The sequence below is a fragment of the Acomys russatus genome, chromosome 6 (assembly GCF_903995435.1).
Source record: "Acomys russatus chromosome 6, mAcoRus1.1, whole genome shotgun sequence".
Lineage (NCBI taxonomy): Eukaryota > Metazoa > Chordata > Mammalia > Rodentia > Muridae > Acomys > Acomys russatus.
Genome location: NC_067142.1, coordinates 70,677,238 through 70,696,281, shown reverse-complemented (window position 1 = coordinate 70,696,281; position 19,044 = coordinate 70,677,238). Strand labels below are relative to the sequence as shown.

Genomic DNA, 19,044 nt, shown 5'->3' with positions numbered 1-19,044 from the left:
CCTCAATGTCCCCTGAACTTAGGTGTGTTGGGTGTTTTGTAGACGTTTCCACTGGGGCTGGGCTCCACAACTTCGCTTTTTGACCGGCTGTGTTTTTCTGCAATGGCCCCCATCTTTTGCAAAGAGAAGTTTCTTTGATAAGGGGTGAGGACTATCCTTATCTGTGGTGTAAGGACAAACGTTTAGAATGTAGTTAGAAATTATCCTGGTTTAGAAAAGTGGTGGTTGTAGGTTCTCCTCCAAGATGCTTGATTTCACAAGCCCCGAAGGAAGGCATCGTTAAAGTGTCCTGTCCAAAAGCTAAAGCGAAAGGAAGAGACAACATTTACATTATACTAGAAAGTCATTTCTGCCCACACAAACCACAAAGCGAGGCCTGTGGGGAAAGCCACAATATCCTATGGTGTACACCACCCTCTTACCTCCAGTGACAATTACGTTTGCTTTAATGCAGTAGCAGAAAGTGTTGGCACCTCGTGGCATGGAAAATTCTCGGACAGGCCTAGAAGACACAAAGTTAGATGTGAACTGTTAAATACAGCTTAGAAATAGATTCTATGTAATGGGCTCATTTCTAAATTGTTTATAAATCTACTTGTCCATGGTAAATCCAATAAATAACAGCAGAATACTTACAGGGGCACAGAACCTCTCAGTTCCCTGTTTTAGGTTGGGTATTTCCCCAAAGCCCATGCGCTAAGGACTTAACCCTCAGTTGCAGTGCATTGAGAGGTAGTAGAGACTTTAAAAGGCAGGGCCTAATCCTAGGTATCAGGATGCCTAAATCCTCCTCTTTGCTTTGCTTCGTGACTTTCGTTGGGTGAGCAACAGTTTGCCTCCACCATGTGCCTTCCTCCCCACCACCCCTCCCACCATGATATGGTAGAGCACATCCAAAAGTAACAGGGCCAAGTCACGAAGGACTGGAACGTCCAAAATTGCGAGCCGTAATGACACATTTTCCTTTTCTATCGATCGATCTCAGGCACTTGTAACGGCAGTGGAAAACAAACTAAATATTAAAATCCATTCTTAGTTTTTTCAATGCTATGAATACTGCTGGCCCACTGGATTTGTCCCTTGGGCCATGATTTTCCAACTCCTCCTTGATATATGGGCACATGAAGCTTAAAGCAGTGTGGGACAGTGATAATACTCAATTTTCCTCTTAAGATCCTTTGTAAGTACCTTAGCATTTAAGTTAACAAGAAAAGGGAATGAAAGCCTATTGTGCACTCAAAGTTGTAGGCAACAAACTAGGCACTGCACATGGTTAAGTTAAGTGATTTTATGTCTATAAAGGTCTTTATTCCCATTCACAGATGGGAAAACTAAGGCTAAGTTGAACCAATAGTCATATATTAGGTGTTGGGACAGAAACTTGTATTGTCCCATTCCATAGCAAATTTAAGGAATGACACTGTCATCTTTCCACTATAATACTCTGCCTCTGAGTTGTGCAGCTAAGAAAAATAATGTTCAGCAGCTGCTTGCTCAGTTGAGGGAGACCGCCAAGCGGTGACAGGGTTAGAGACTCGATGTGAACACTACAACAGGACAGCATGCGACGTGGTGATCAATTGCACGCATTTGCCAACTTCCTGGTATATAGCTCTAATTCTGAAAATTCTGCACAAACTCATAACCAGTATGCTAATTATTTCTGAAATTACTTTTTTTGAGAGTTTCTTTTCCTGCCTTTTTGGGAGATATGCTGACTCCTGTTGTACCAGTGGACCAATTATGAATTTGGATAAATACAGTTTCATCAGAGGACTCATTATAGGAGATGGCAGAAATAGGAACATGTTGCATTAGCAACGAAGGAACCCAACTGTGATGTTGTGATGGCTCTCCAGTGGCCATGACGGTCCAGGAAAACGTGATCATAAGTACTATTTGAGAAATCTCTTCAGCTTCTAGATTTAGAAAGAGTGGCCCTAGAGAAACAGAGAGAGACTCGGGGAGGGGGCTGCGGAGAGGTTCCTGGAACATCTGATGGATCAAGGAGCCCTGTTTGCTCCGGTTGTCTGAGTATTTTTATCTCCTGGCTTCCTGGCTCTAGCTGTAATCAGCAGAGATGTAATTACCACCTACCAAAGTCCAAGAGAGACGGTAAATATTAGGATTCATCTGGAAGGTAGACTCCAGGCTATTGTGAAATAGATGCTCTGTGCAGCAAACACCACAATGCACCAGTTGCTTGGAAAGTTAAACCTTCCAGATAATCTGCTTATTATGACTTTTAAGGACCAGTTCTTCAGGACATTATGTAGGTGTGTGTGTGTGTGTGTGTGTGTGTGTGTGTGAGAGAGAGAGAGAGAGAGAGAGAGAGAGAGAGAGAGAGAGAGAGAGAGAATGGAATAGAAAATAAGGATAACAGAAAGTAAAAGAAGACTGGGAAAATAGTACTAAATCAACTCTTCTCATAAGCTTACCACATACTCCTGCGCCACACACAAAATTTACTACTAATTTTTGCCTAGAACCCAATAGCTATACTGTCATTTTTCCCCTCAGCATCTGGTCTGAGATAAAAGAACCTCTTTGTCTAGATCTTTGCAATAGTCAGTCCTCCATTCATGGAGATCTCCTTTTATCCACGGTCTCCTAAGAGCAGCCCCTCCTGAGCATCCTATCAAAACATTGCCTTCCATTACCCCTGAATGCTACTTCATTGCCATCATCGCTTTATTAATTCATATTGTTTACCTGCCTTCCTCTGTGACAATAGAATGAGTCCTTTTAATTATTTATTTTATTTTTGAGATTATATTCAATTAGATCGTTTCTCCTTTCCCTTTTCTCCTTCCAAACCCTCCCCTACAGTCCTTCTTGCTCTCTTGCAAACTCACGGCCTCCTTTTACATTAATTGTTATTACATACATTTTTGTATATTCATAAATATTTCTAAATATAACCTGTTCTGTTTGTATAGTGCTCTTTGTGTGTTTTGAGGGCTGACCGTTTGGTATTGGAAAACCAATTTGTGTGTTCATCCTCGGAAAGACCCTTTCTCCCACTCTCAGCATTCCTTGGCTGCAGCCTCTAGTTCTTTGTGAAGGGTTGAGGGCTCTCTTCCAGCATCTTTGACATGTCTACTGGTGTTTTCCTTGTCCAGATCATTTTAGGCAGTCATGTTGGTGATAACTTCATGGGTTATGACATTCCTAGGAGACACAATCTCACAGCAAGTTTTCTGATCCTCTGTTTCTTAATCTTTCTGCATCCTCTTCTTCAGTGTTCCCCGAGCCTTAGGTATGAGAGTTGTTTTATACATTATATATCTGTTAGGACTGGGCTCCATAACTCTGCATTTTTATTGGTTGTGGTCTTTCTGTAATTATTTCTGGTTGCAAAAAAAAGTTTTTTTTTTTTTTTTTTTTTTTTTTTTTGATAAGGGAAAGGACTACACTTATCTGTGGCTATAAGGACAAATACTTAGAAGTTAGGGGTTGTACTGGCTTAGTAAAGTGGTGGTAGTAGGAAGTTCTCCTCCAGGACCCATGACTTTGCCAGCCCTGGGTATTTGGCTAGGTTTCCAGGCCTGCATGTGGTCTCATTCTTGTTGAGTGGCTCTTAAGTAAAAATTAAAGAACTGTTGGAGCCAGGCACAGTGGCACACACATGTAATCCCAGCACTCTGGGAGGCAGAGTCAAGTGGATCTCTGTGAGTTCTAGGCCAGTCTGGTCTACAGAGCAAGTCTAGGACAGCCAAGGCTACACAGAGAAATCCTTCCTTGAGAAGAAAAAAAGGACCAGTTGGTTACTCTCAAGGTATGTGTGCTACTACTGCACCCTTAGGGCTATGGTTCTATGTTGCCCATTGCTCTGATTCATAGACCTTACAGCTGGGTATCATAGCTGGGTTGGGGTGTCAGTTGCCTCTTTCCTTTGGAAGCTTTCACAGCACCATGAAAGCTACTCCTCAAGGAAGAAGCAATTTTCAGGTCAGTTTTAGTTCCAGGGCATCTGGGCCCTGTTTCTAAAGTATATGGTGTTTTCATCAATATGTGCTTACCTTCTACCTCTGGGGGTTGCCAAGGGCAACAGTAAACCCTGTAATTGCCTGTAATGGGTTTTTAGTATGTTTATTTTTGTTTTGTTTAGTATGTTTTTGGGGTTTGTTGTTGTTGTTGTTTGTTTGTTTGTATATCAGCACATTAGTGATTACAACTAGACTTAATCTATAATAGGCACACAGTAAATGTTAAAAATTTATAAAATAGTAGCCAGGCATACTGGCACACATCTTTAATCCCAGAACTTGGGAAGCAGAGGCAGGCAGATTTCTGTGAGTTCTAGTCTAGCCTGATCTGTCTAGTGAATTCTAGGACAGCCAGAGCTACATAGTGAGACACTCTGTGTGTGTGTGTGTGTGTGTGTGTGTGTGTGTGTACACAGGTGTGCATATAAGTGTGTGCAGAGGGGGGTGTGGTCTTCCTGTAGCTTTGCGTTTGACATTCTAGCTCCAGCACAGTTTACACGTATTTTCACGTCTGCTTTATCTAGCCAGCCTCGCATTTCCCAACTCTTCTCTCCCAGGCGGGGCTCTAATCTAGAACTCGCCCTCTTCCTTCTCACCTCCATTTACAAATGCCAAGTCTTTAGTGTGTCTATTTGCTCACTTCCACACACTCAATACTGTAACCAGTTCTTCAGACCTCCGCACACACAGCATCTCTCTCCTCCAAGGATTCTTCCCAAGACTGCCTCCTCCATCCTGCCTGCTTTGCCCCTTCATCCTTTTACATCTACACTGTAGTGCTCGTTGCCCTTTATTTGCACATGGCCAAGGACCTAGTCATTCTCATCATTAATTCCCAAGACTAATAACAGCATCTCAAATACAATATCCCCTCAATTGCTAAACATTGACTATCTAGCTCCTTGCTCTACAGTTTCTTTGGAAGTCATCTACGTTATTATGCAATAATCAAAAATAGAATGTTGAATATAATACTTATCTTAGTTTCTTATGAAGACATAACTTAAAACATAATTAAAATGCAACAAACACAAAAGGCAGTGTGTGAAAAAGGACTGCTAAGCTTCCCTTCTGGAGTTGGGGAAAAGTCAGAATAATTCTCTACGGTAGGTGTTATCTGACCCTTAAAGTTTGGGAAAAACAACTTAGAAAGACTATCTCAGCCTCCAAACATGAGTTCCCTAGGAAGGAGAAAGAAGCTCAGGGCTACAGGGAGCTAAGTAAAAGGCAACAGGGCTGGGGTGAAGAGGAGGGGTGCTCAGGAACGAGTCCACAAAAGTGCTGTGTGCAGGAAATGTCAAAATATAGAAGTGACTGTGATGGGTGGATGCTCTCTTCTGGACAGCAAGTGAAAAGAGCCTGGGGAGTAGTGGGGAGAATGATAAGAACACAAAACAGATTCAAAGAGAGTCTATGAGGTAACATACACAAATTAGTGACTGATGATGGATGTAGAGGCTGGAATGGAGCTGTATAAGGGCGCAAAGCATACAGCTGGGCCCGTGGGCAGTACTGATGTCAGCAGGCAAAACGCATATGGTGCAGTAGGTATATTTTGAGCAGTGGGTTCCATATAACCATCTGAATTCAAGAGACTATGAATGATTTCTGCAATCTCATGAGCACGTACACTTGAGTGCGTTGGTGAAGATGGCCATCATCTTCAAGGAGCATGAGGACAGCAAAGTAGAAAGCTGTTGGTAATGGAACTCTGAAAAATGCCATTGCTGAGGCCAAACACAACATGAAAGTTCACGTGAATAAAGAGTGAATAGCAAGACACAAACAAACTCCTGGACTTTAGTTAGAATCTGGAGAAGATTCCGCATGAGTACAGTGAGTAGTGCTCCCTGCCCGGGGCTTGATGACTTTCAGGAGCAGGTTGGGCACTATGTAGAGGGCTAGAGAGGGAGGTAGACACATCAAATGTAGGCAGGGAATAGAGTTATCTTTCCAAAATTTACTTAGAGGGGGAAGAAAAGACGTTGTATAATCATGAGGAGGAGACTGTTGGCCAGGAAAGATTACTCAGAGCTGGACGTGGTGGTTCATGCTCATTATGCTAGCCTTTGGGAGGTGGAGACAGAAGGATTGGGAACTTAAGGCCAGTGTCAACTATATAGAAAGTTCCAGGCCAGTTTGAGCTATATTATTTCTCAGAACAAGATCACTCAGATCCAGAGATGTCGTCATTATAGCACGTAAATGCAGAGTGGAAGAGTTGCAAGACAGAAGGAGTTGAGCAATGAAGAATCAAATACCTCATCCTCTGTAACAAAAAGAAAAGTGACGTGAGGGCAACCATGAACAAATTTGAAGGTTGTTGTGTGTTGGAAAATCTCCCTTGAGGCCCTAGATTTGTGTACCATAAGGATGGATAACACATTCTGTGAAGAGTGCAGGGAGAGAATGTTTGCAGGAGTCACTGAGGTGGGTGGTAAAGAGAACAGATCAAAGTCTGGAAAGGGTGTGGGTGTGGGGTGAGGTGTGGGGGGCTCTGCTGAGTTAAAGGTCTAGGGTTTGGCTGAGTGATGCAGTGAGTCTTCAGGGGTGTACGCCAAGACCTGTGATTAAATATGAGCTTAGGAGCCTAACTTCCTATCCAGCAATGAAAGACAACCGAAGAGACGCATGATATGTCAGATAACAGAATGTCTGAGAGCTCAGTGAGGTAACTTAGTGGATACAGTGGATGAAGTCTTCAACAACAAGGCACAGGGGCCTGAGACACTGATGCTATCGTTTCTGAAGAGATAATGTCTAAGTGGAAGGCGAGAACCTACCAGTATTTTTGCAGCTAAGAGTCCTGGTTAGGTTTAAATGTCAACTTGCTACAACTTAGAATCAATTGAGGAATTATCATTAATCAAATTTGCCTGAGGGTACATCTGTGGGAGATTGGCTTGATTGCTTTCCAGGAGGACCCAGCCTCCATGGAGATCACCATTTCACAGGCTGGGCACCGAACAGTATGAAAATACAAAAAGTTGCTTTTGATCAGGTTATTTGTCAACTACAACAGAAACGGAACCAGAACATGAAGTTTTTGTTTTTATTTTATCATGTTATCATTGACAATAGGGAACAACCCTATATATTAAGAATACCTTCATCTTTAAGAAGGAAGAAATGTAATATCTTATGTCTCCAAGTCCAGACACAATGTGTTTGTTTTCACTGCTGCAACTTTTCTCATTGATAAAATCATGGCTGAATATACTAATCTATTCATTCCTCCACTCCAGTTCATGATGGAAGATGCCTTACCTCTGTGGGCTTTGCAGAAAGCTAGCACATGACACTGCCATTTTTGAACTTCTGTGTGTATTCCTAAACTATGCTATGGTTCTTAACACACTGCTTGACATTGCAGGTTATCTCTTGGCATGCTGGTGTGCTGATTGCATATATATATATATATTTAAGAATAGATGTGTGCTTCTGGATGCCACTCACTATCATACCTACCTTTGAAATGTTATTAGAAGTAATCATGGTGGGATTATCATTTTATCAGTGCTGGTAGGTAATATTACGGCTGCAAATTTGCTCTCCTTGGAAAGGAAAATTGGATAACGTCAAGTTTATCTTCATCCACTTGAGCCTGCTGTGGTTCCATATGTGTAGGGAGTGGATGGAACCTTGAAGGAGTGAATTTTTATTTTGACATGGCCTGTCCAGGACTCCAAGACCATCTGGCCCATGAGAAACAGACAACGCCATTACCCATATTACCCAGGCTAATAAGAAATGGCAAAGCTTTTCTCGAGAGTCCGTGTATGGGTGTTTATGAATGACTGATCAGTGTGTGCAAAGGCATCGTCCTCATCATCCTGGATGCTGACAGTCTAAGATTGCTCCTCTACAGCGACTCCTACCAAGACCAGCTGCCCCCTCTGCTTATGCTGCAGCTAATAAACACGCGAAGGTTTTGTGGTATTCATATTAGGGAACCCTACATGATCCCAACTTTATTGCACATGTGCCTATATGTCTGTCCTTCTTCATTCCCTCACCACCACTAGCCTGGGTTCCAGGATCCAAATCCCATGGTTGTCTTCCATGGCCATGTTATGAATTGCTGGCACAGAATAAAATCAAATTGGATATACAGTTGCACTGATTTTTCAATTAGTTTGTGTTTCAGAAATACATTTCTATAAAATGCCAGCAAGCACTCATTTGCAATTAATTATGTTACAGAAACTAAATAAAACTTTCTAATTAATTGCATCATCTAAATGACATTTGTGGAACTTGATCCAGTACCAGGGGCTGAAATTATTGTTAATGTGCTGTGAAGCTGTTACATTTCATTTCTCGATGTGATAATATTATAGACCAAAATAAACATTTTCAGCTTCAACGTAATGAGTACAAAATGTGAGTCTTTCATAAAAGACACTTGAGAGAGAGAGAGAGAGAGAGAGAGAAAGAATGTAAGGTCATCAGTCAGATGCTCCACCATACAATGAGGATGTTTGCTCAACTATTCATAAAAGTCAGAATTTAGAAACAACCTAGATGTCCCTCAACTGAGGAATGGATAAAGACAGTGTGGTACATTTATACAATGGAATAGTAGTACTCAGCTATTAAAAACAAGGAAATCTTGAAATTTGCAGGCAAATGGATGGAACTAGAAATGATCATTCTGAGTGAGGTAACCCAGACCCAGAAAGACACACATGGTATATACTCACTTATAAGTAGATATTAGCCCAACATATATGTCCTCTGAGAGACTCCACCCAGTAGGGGATTAGGACAGATGCTGGGAGTCAGAGTGATGAAAGTGGTATGGAAGAATTGGGGGGGCGGGAGGCTTTGGAAGGATCCAGAGGGTTCAGGAGTTCCATAAGAAGACCATCAAGGCCAGCGGATCTGGACCCAGGAGGCCTGCACAAACTGTTACACCAGCCAAGGACAATGCACGCAGAGAACCTAGACCCCCTGTTCAGATATAGCCAATGGACAGCTCATTCTCCAAGGATGTGGGGGAGGAGTGGGGACTACCTCTGACATGGACTCTACTGTGCCCAATTTGATCACTTCCCCTTGGCAGGGAGGCCCTGTGGGTACACAGAGGAAAGGAAGCAGGGTATCCTGATGAGACCTGAAAGGCTGTGGTGATATGGTGGGGGAGGAAGTCCCCTTCTGTCAGAGATCTAAGGGAGGGGAATAAGGCAGAAGATGGAGGATGTGTGGGAAGGGGAAGATACAAGAGAGGGGATAACAATCATGATGCAATCTGAATAAATCAAAATAAAAAAATTCTAATTCTTATTCATTTACTTAAAAGCTGAGTTTAAAGAAACTCCACCCTGGCATGTTCAGAGGTTGTTTTGTTTGTGTTTTGTTTTTCTTCTTTCTTTTTTGATTTGCCTTTTCCACCCATTATGTGTAGGTTAATTTTATTTCTATATTTTTAGTTATATATAAAGAATGTGTTTCTTGTAAACAATACATATTTGGTCCTTGTGTTTTGCTGTTGTCCTTGTTTTTATCATCAGACAATCTCCATCACTTAGCTGTGGCCTTTACTAGTAACATTTGAGGTGGTTGTTGATCTTAGATCTGAATCTACTACATTTATTATTTTTTCCTCTCATCACCCTTGTAGCTTGCTCCTATCTGTCTAGCACTCCTTTTCTACCTTTTTATGTGTTTGTTTTCACTGAGCATCTTATGTGATTGGATTTTTTTAAATGCTTTTTGTTTTCATTTGCTTAGTTAAATTTCTGTATCTACTAATGTTTGTGCTTTTGTTTTGTTTTGTTTTTTAGATTAAAGCCTCATGTTTCCCATAGTAATCTCAAACTGGCTAACTGACTGGTATTAAACATCAGTTTGAACTCCTGGTTCTCCTGCCAAAAGGTACAGTGACTTCTAAGCTGGTTTGTTTTTGTTTTATGGTTTTGCTTTTTTCTTCTCAACACTAAATATTTCATATGCTACTCTATTGCTTGCATGACTTCTTGGACATTATATATAATTCTTTCTTGTTCATAAATTATTAGGATATACTTAACCAGATTGAAAATTAGCCAGATTGAAAACACCATGATTGGGGGTGTTTTCTCTCCCCTAATAAAAGCATTCTTCAACCGCGTAAGAAAGAAAAAGAAAAGAAAAGAAGAAAAAAAAGAGAGAGGGGAGGAGAGAGGGAGGATAGAAGGGTCCCACAAACTTACCCACAGGCCCCTCTGATGGGGCATTTTCTCAGTTGAGGTTCTCTTCCCAAGTGATTGGTAACTTGTGTCAAGTTGACATGAAACTAACCAACATAAAACTTACCCAAAAATTATTTTTAAAACGTACTGTTACATGGGTGTATCATATTATATACCTGTGAAAGTTACATGATATATTCACCTAGTAACAGCTCCCCTCTATCTGGCTACCTATTGGGGAGTCTATTTAACACCCAGTCTGATTGATGTGGCAAGTGGTCCTGCAGGTGTATAGGAAAGCAGGCTGAGCAAAGCTATATGAAACAAGCTATCAAACAGCACTCTCCCATGGCCTCTGCCTAAGTCTCTGCTGCCAGGTTCCTGCCATGGATGATGGACTATAGGCTGTAGGATGCAGTAAGCTCTTCCCACCACCCCACCCCACCCCACCGCAGCTTGGTTTTGGTGTTTTATCATTGCCGTAGAAACCCTGACTAAGACAAGTTTCTTCACCTTAGAAATGGCCCATGTGCCCATCTGAGATTCCTGCCGCTTTCATCTGCCTGAGGGAACCAGTGACCTGTATTTTGTCTCTATAAATCTCTCCCTTGAGGAATTTCAAATAAGTGGAATCACACAATATATAGAATTTTTATCCAGCTTTTGTCCCTTAGTTTTGAGATTAATCCGTTGCAGCCAATGTCTTAAAAACTTTAAGAATGTAAATGCCATAACAGTTATTGTGACATATTTAACCAGATTGAAAACGAGTCAGATATTATAGAAACTCACAATTGTATAAGAATACCAACTAATGTATTTATGATAGATAAATATGATTGACTACATATAGATCATAAGCATAGTTTGTTGGCTAGCTAAAATGACTCTGAATTATAAACTTTTCCCAATAAAATATGCTTAAAGTAGAGATACAAGTCTACTAAAGTATTACAATATATAAACTAATAAATCTTCTTTGCAGTGCTGAGAATGGAAGCCAGGCTCTCACAAATGCTAGACACGTGCTCCAGCTTTGCACTGTATTCCCCAATCCACAACAATTGAGCACAACAGCTGTGTAAGAGGACATATCGTATTTAGACTTATTTGCCTGACTTTAATTTTCCCTGAAGGGCTAATTATCCCTGCCAAGCTAAGGGAAGGGCTAACTTCTGGTGCTTCTGCAAACCACTCTGAACATCACAAGGTCGTAATGGCCTCCTCACAGTAAAAGTGCGGGGTCCCAGAATGCTCGCGTAGGCACACCATTATACTTACAAATTGTCCTCAAGTCTTTTTAAGGATTCCAAAACTAACGAATGAATACTGTCCAAGGAGCAGGATCCGAAGCAATGGAGAGCTGGAATGTATCTGATTTTCATAACCCAATCATTATGCAGCTTCCTTTTAACACTGGGAATGAGAAGAGGGAGGGGCGTCAGACACCGGAACTTACAATGCTCCCTTTTTGTCTACTCAGCATTTCATTTAGTGTGAATGAAACTGTGAACCGTGCTAAGCCTACAGGCACACTGCAGCCCTGTGTGTCACACCACCTCCAGCTGTTCACCCTGTCTTAGCCTAGCATACTTAAAGAGAAAACAACAACAACAACAACAACAAAGACTCCAGAAAACTCCTGGTAAATCTTGAGCTACAGCTTCCGCAGTAAAGGTGGCTCGCGATATGATTGGACTGTGTATCCCTTAGGCAACAGAACTCTAGACACGGACGTGAAGAGGGCTTTGACCGAGGGAGGAGGAGCACCCGGAACGTGGGTGACACCATTCCGTGGCCTGGACTCTCAGAATAAAAGCACGAACATCCGTCATCCTCTGCTTCCTGACAGCAGTGCGGTGCAGCAAGCTCAGGCTCCTCGCAGCACTCAGGCCTCACCATGACAGGCTGGATCCCCTCAAAGCCCAGGGCCAAAACCCTCTTCCTCTGTAAGTTAATTTCTAAGATATTATGTCACAATGACAAGAAAAAAAAATGAGAAAGAAGTAATCTAGAAAGTCTGAGTGGAATGTTGACAATCTTATCCTTACTTTAATGAAAACATTCTGAGCATCCGTATATGATTAGCGTAAGGTTCTGGATGTCACATGGCTTCTAGTCACTATGGAAGGGAGCACAGTAGAGGAGAGGTTTGTTTGTTTGTTTGTTTATTGTTTTGTTTTCCTATCCTAGATTTTGCTCACTTTTTAGACTCTTGATTTAAACTAATTTTCTGTTTTAAAATTTTATTTTATGCATATCTGTATGTACACCTGCATGCGAGAAGAGGGCACCCGATCTCATTATAGATGGCTGTGAGCCACCCCGTGGTTGTGGGAATTGAACTCTGGAAGAGCAGCCAGTGCTCTTAACCACTGAGCCATCTCTCCAACCCAGTATCAGCTAATTTTCTATATTGTACAATCTTCTGTATTCTCGTGCTTTCTGGCCACATCCTTACAGACTCATAATGAACAAATTCTGAGAATGTTAACTTCAGGCAAACTTTGAGGATGGTTCCAAAATTTAACTGTCTTTCTAGTCTTACAAGTTTTCATTCTATCAGGTTTTAAGATCTCTTGGTGGGAGAAAATGGCTCAACACTTAGCCTGTATCTACACTTAAGTCTTAAAAGATTTAAAAAGATGGCATGGTGATGGGCTGTATGCAAATTACTCTCAGGAAGCAGTAGGCTTACATTCATTCTAGCATATTCAGAACCCTTAAATTGCTCCCACCCTCACCCCCATCCTCACTTCAGACGTATCTATCTAATGGGAAGAGGAGGTGACAGTGACTGGGGACTCTTCAGACAAGTGACCCACCTCTGAGTGGCGCAAAGGTTATATTCTCTGGGCCTATCATGACTGTAATAAGGGGCCCATAGTGTACAGAGCAGCACAGCACCCTGGGACTACATTACAAAGCCCAGATGTAAAGGGTAGGACATGGAGCTGGTTTCCTGTGTGTTATTCTTAGAGTTCTATCGACAGGGATAATCTTAATTCAATGCAGCAACAATTACACTGAGCAAAGGTCATGAACATGATTCATGTGTGCACACACAGTACAAATAAATAAGTGCTAAAACAATAAATGTGTATGGGCCATGTGTGTGTTGCATGTGAGTGCAAGTGCCAACTGAGGCTACAAGAAAGGAGTACATGCTCCTAACTACTGAGCTACCTTTTTAGCCCAGAAGAATTGATTCTTTTTTTTTTTTTAATTGAAGTTTGAGGAGTAAGAAAGAGTATCAACTCCTTGTTGCTCATATTTGTAACAAATATTCATTGCAGAATATTTTACATTTTAAATTCATTCTCTTGAAGTGTAAGAAGCTTAATATGGTAGGTAGTTAAATTGATCACATTATTTTCCTTGAAATCTGTATCTATTGCTTTTTGTTTGTTTGTTTTTTAAGACAGGGTTTCTTTGTGTAGCCTTGTCTATCCTAGCAATCCTAGTACTCGCTCTGTAGACAGGGCTGGCCTTGAATTTAGAGATCCACCTATCTCTGCCTCCTGAGTGGTGAGATTGAAGGCGTGTGTCACCACTGCTCAACCATATCTATTGCTTTTATGTGTAGAAATTTTCCTATTCAATTGCTAGGAAGTAGCATAAATACACATAAATGTACATTTTATGTTTTTTTCATGATTTCACTTTGTTTTTGGTTTTTTCTGTTTTTTGTTTGTTTGTTTGTTTGTTTTTTTAGAGATAGGGTTTCTCTGTGTAACCTTGGCTGTCCTGCAGTCACTTTGTATACGGCTGGCCTTGAAGTCACAGAGATCTGGCTGCCTCTGCCTCCCAGAGTGCTGGGATTACATGCATGAGCCACCGTACCTGGCTATGATTTTGCTTTTTAATTGAACTAAATCTGTCAGATACCTATAGATTTTAGCTGCCAATGGCACTTGAACAGAATTTGGGTTACTAATTATGCCTTCCTTATTATCTTGGGGTTTTCTTATGATGAAAATCATATCTTCTTTTGTCTTTATAGCTACTGAAACAAAGTCTTGCTATTTAGCTCATGCTGGCCTGAAAACTCATTATATAGCCCAGGCTAGCCTCAAACTCATGATTCTTCTGACTCCGCCTCCCCAGGGACTGGAACTAGAGGTATGTATCTCTGAGCCTAGATTAGACATGGCTTCTTTAGCTCTGAGGATCAAAAGTGCTGTGGGCCTCGTGTCTCATTTCACTGTACATACATATAACTGAACATTGCCCATAATTATTAAAGCAAAGGGAGCATTCATGTGATACTCTTACCTTTTAAAGTTTTTAGAGTCAAGGACCTGAGTTTGTAATTTCTTTTTGGTTTTTGTCTGCTTTAATCCGAAGTCATCGCTGTTTACAGTGAACTTGCTCACAAACCCACCATCATCCCCCAGGAGGATGTCATCCCTGCAGAGCTGGTCAGGCAGTGGTACCACACACACACACAGCAGGCAGTGGTCCATGGGTTTGATGACAAAATAGTGCTCCTGAAAGCAGAAGAAGGTTTTGAATTAGTTACACTCTAACTTACGCATGTTCCTGGGGTCTTAACTCAACAGCAGAGGATCTGTTCAGCATGCATGAAGTCCCTAGTTCTACTCCCAGTATCAAACACACACACACACACACACACACACACTCTCTCTCTCACTCGTGCAGGTGCATGTACATGCACACACACAGAGACATAGACATGCACATGCATGCCCTCAGGCACTTGCACGCATGCATGTGTGTGCACGCGCGCACACACACACATTGGGAGAAGAATAAAGAAAGCAGCGTGCACTGTGTGCAGCAGAAAGGGCAGCAACATCTTTCTAACTTGAAAGCTACATCTAGAAGCTACCACGGAGCAGAGGGCCATTGTGCCCAGATAGCCCACCTGTGGTGCAGGCAGGAGGATTAGAGGAAGAAATCATGAGATAAGGAAGAAGCTTTCTCTGAGTTAAAAATCAAGGCAAACAGGATAGCCTGAACAAGAGGACACAAAGTCCAGGGAGTAGGGTTTAGGGTTCTGGGATAAGTAAGGGTTTCTGAGTTGGCTCCAACCCTGTGAGAGTTTATAAAGTACGCTTCCCTGAGGATGCTGCGCTGGGGAGAAAGGCTTTGGATTTAATAACAAGCATAATCAAAAAGATAGTGCTTGGATTTGTAGAAGGATAGAGAAAAGCAAACAAGTGCTATGCTGGCAGGACGATCCCTGGAGCCACATGTACCAGTAAAGGGTAGACTGAGCAGTGTGGGGAGACTGCCCTCCACAATCTCAGAAAACAAGATAGAACTAAAATCTAACAGCAATGACAGAAACCAAAAGAATTTCCCCTTTGCTCTCAAAAAATCAACACAAAATGAAACCTGAATAAAGTCCTAAAAGAAATCAGCATTCCTTTTCATTTCCGGGTACCAAACTCCACCATCCTGGTTACTTAGTGATTTCTCTAACATTATAACAGATATTCATTAAACAGTGCCTGGGCTCGTATTCTTACAAGTATTAACACACACTCTCATTTCCTCCCCCCCCCCCCCACCATTTCTCTTGGCACAGTACCTGGCTGTTCCCTTGAGCTTTATAATCCCAGACGATAATGGTCCTCTCTGTAGTGGCAACAATTCGCTTTAGCTGGGTGAGGTAATCACAGCCAGTAATCCAGGAGGTATCCTGATAGAAAAGCATAGAGTTGGAGGCCTTGGGGCCACGGATCACACTCAAGTGGCAGAGAACACTTGTCTAGCATGCGCCAAGCCCTAGGAGTAGTCTCCAGTAGCACAAGACAGACGGGCCTGGGCATTGAAAATCGAATGGTTTTCCTTCTGTGTCAAGGTACTGGATAGCAGAGAGTAGGTTACTGACATTACAAGTCCCATTTGGCAGTAGCGCCTACAGTGCATCGTCCACTTTGAGCGGTATAAGGAAAACAAGGGGTCCCTTCAATCCCCCTTGCTTCTCAGCCCCACTAGCTAGGGACTGGTTCAGATAGATGTGAATTGCTTGTTGGGAGAGCAAGGCAGCTGGATGCACAGCCAGCATCTGCACCCTTAACGTCAGCAAGACCATTTATTCACTTGGGCAACTAGAATCCGGGCTGCGATTCAGCAAGGGTTCCAACCCTGCTGCCTGCTAACACTTTGCTCTAGAGATGCTCTTGGGGGTCAGTGGCCTCTCTGATCACAAGCCAAGGCCCTAGATTCTTTCCTGGGTTAAGATTGGAGTCAGGAAGCTTGTACAGGCATCGGCACCAGCTGAGGCTAAGCAGAATCAGCAGCTCAGATTGGCTGGAGTGCCAGAAACTTCTGTGTGCACTTGGGAGTTTCCATAAGGCCAACAAGAATCCTAATGGGTTAGTTCTGTGACAGAGATGGAGGCTGAGAGGTTTGACAAGGGCTCAGGCTCCCTTAGTAGGTAGAGTGTTGTCTCTGAGCCATTTAGTGCGTCCATTGGGTGTATGCAACCCCAAACTTCTGCATTCCCCCATCTCTGATAATTCCTCAGGGTGGAGGGTGGATTGGAGAGCAAGACTCTGCAGCTCTCCTCCTGCAGCAAGGCTACTACTGTACATCCTAGAGGCGTTCAGTAAATGAATTACAAAATGGTACTCGAATGTTTATGGCGTTTTCATGCTGAAAATGTTCCCAAATTATTTCCGTGTTGTTCTCATAAGTTTGGGTGTCAGTTTTGGTAAAACAGCGTTTAATTAAAACTCAGAAGCTTTTAGTTAAAATTCCAAGAAGTAACTAGTTTCCAAGCAATTCTCTACCGATAACTGAACTCCAGGAAGTAACATTTGGGCCTTTGCTATTATTCAAGGCTTGGCTTTTTGAGCCTAGTCAATAAATATAAATTTACAATCTTTAAATATGATTTGTAAAATGTTTTTTTTAAAAACCTTTGTGTAGGGTGTGTTTGTGTGTGTTGTGTAGGGTGTGTTTGTGTGTGAGTCCCATAATATATATATATCATGATGCACATGTGGAGGTCATAGGTCAACCCCAAGTGTTAGTCCTTCCCTTCCTTCTCTTATTTGATGATGCATGTACCAGCCTCACTGGCTGCAAGCTTCCTAGATCGCTCCTGTTCCCACCCCCTTCATATTTTCTCCAGTATAAACATGGGGACAACAGACCTAGACTACAGCAGCCAGCTTTACATGGGTCCTAGGGACTCTAACTCAAGACCCCATACTTACATAGCAAACATTTTACCCCTTGAGCTATCGCTCCAACCTTTTATATGCAGAGCCTATTTAAGTAGGCACTCATGAAGATTCTGAGTAACCACGGAAGAACCATCATTCCAGACCTAACTTTTACTTACTTAAAAAAAAATTGATACACTTACTGTAACGTTGGTGCTGGTCTGAACTCTCATCTGCGGATACAGACAAAATCTAGTTTAGAATCTCCACTAAGAATCAGAGTGATACAGACATATGGACAATGTACAAAAACAGGAAATGTTTCATTTGAAAGACTTCTGTTCAATTACTTGATGCCTTAAGACATTCTGACCAGGGTCCTCCACTTAAGCATCTATGAACAGTGTCCTAGACCGGGCTAAGTGTCATAGATATGTCAGCCATGGAGATCTAGTAGGTAGCGGTGACTCTCACACCATGGAGGCATGATGGCTGCTACCAGGATGAAGGAAAGGAGCTGAGGTAACCCACGGTTGCGATTTCTTCTGTGTGCTCAGAAGGTCTTGGTAAAAGGGTTGGAAATGGCTTCCCTAAAGGAATGGGAGTAGGGCAAGAAGAGCTCAGGGATTGTTTTTCATGGAAACCACAGACCGTCTTTGATCAGAAGAGTGCCAAGAGGCTTTACACTCAAGGGTCCTACTTCGGGACAGGGAAAAAAAAAAAAAAAACTAGTATTGCAAGGAAAGTGTTTAACAGCAGGCCAGAGCACTGTGGTTTCCTTTTACTTCCTGTGGTGGTTAGTTAGCATCCTCAACTTGAAGAATCTCCTAGGAGATGCGCAGAACTGAGAGGAATGATCTAGCAGAGCAGTTCTAACCTTCCTAATGCTGCAACTCTTTAATATAGTTCCTCATGCAGTGGTGACCCCCCCCAACACAAAATTATTTGTTGCTATTTCATAACTATAATTTTGCTACTGTTATGAATCATAATATAAATACTTGATATGATAGGGGGTTTCAATTCACAGTTGAGAAACTGATGGAGTTTAAGTTTGCCTGATTCCAAGAACGTCTGTGAGAGATTGTCTTGATTAGATTAACTGCTGTGGGAAGACCCATCTTAACCACTCTCTAGGCAGAACCAGTCCCTGGGTGGAGATGCCGGATACATTAAACTGGAAAGCAAGTTGCCAGCGTTCATTGTTCTCAGCTGGATACTTACGTAGCAGGTGCTTCAAGCATCTGCTGCTTTGACTGACGGTCACCATAAATCGTAGCTTCAACTGTGAGCATAAATAAACCTTTCCTTTCTTAAGCTGCTTTTGTCTGGTAGTTTGTTACAGTAACAGGGAAAGAAACTACCATATTTTCGGTGTATAAGATGGCTTTTTAACACCCAGGAAAAATCCATGCCTGCAGCTTGCTTCCCCTTGCTTCATAATATCTGGTGCACATTGCTGCCTATTCCATGCACTGTGCAGGGAGTACGAAGGAGGGAGGAGCAAGCTGCACACATCTTCCTGTACTTCGAGAAGAAGAATGTTAGGATAGATTGGCTCTCCACCAGAACCTGCCCAATTGACTAGGAGGGCTGCACTCTTCCGGTTGAGTGTGGAGCACGCCTTAAAGGGGCAATGTACCCTGGTTGTCTGCCAGGATTTAATAAAGTGCCTGGCTGGCTGTGCCCTGCCTGCAAATAGACACATGCCTGAGTCTGCAGCACAGGGTGTGCATTGGA

The 19,044-nt window shown here is 42.2% G+C and overlaps 1 protein-coding gene across 2 annotated transcripts in view; it reads right to left on the bottom strand.

Moving 5' to 3' along the window:
• The window catches only part of Wdr64 (WD repeat domain 64), a 104,996-nt gene that overhangs the window by 65,701 nt on the left and 20,251 nt on the right, over positions 1 to 19,044 (bottom strand). For both annotated transcript variants that reach the window (XM_051148275.1, XM_051148276.1), the window contains exons 5-9: positions 17,508 to 17,537; positions 15,720 to 15,830; positions 14,438 to 14,652; positions 11,444 to 11,578; positions 423 to 502 (exon numbers count right to left, since the gene is read on the bottom strand). In XM_051148275.1, coding sequence (XP_051004232.1) covers positions 423 to 502; positions 11,444 to 11,578; positions 14,438 to 14,652; positions 15,720 to 15,830; positions 17,508 to 17,537 — 571 coding nt within the window. The remainder of the gene's footprint in view (positions 1 to 422; positions 503 to 11,443; positions 11,579 to 14,437; positions 14,653 to 15,719; positions 15,831 to 17,507; positions 17,538 to 19,044) is intronic.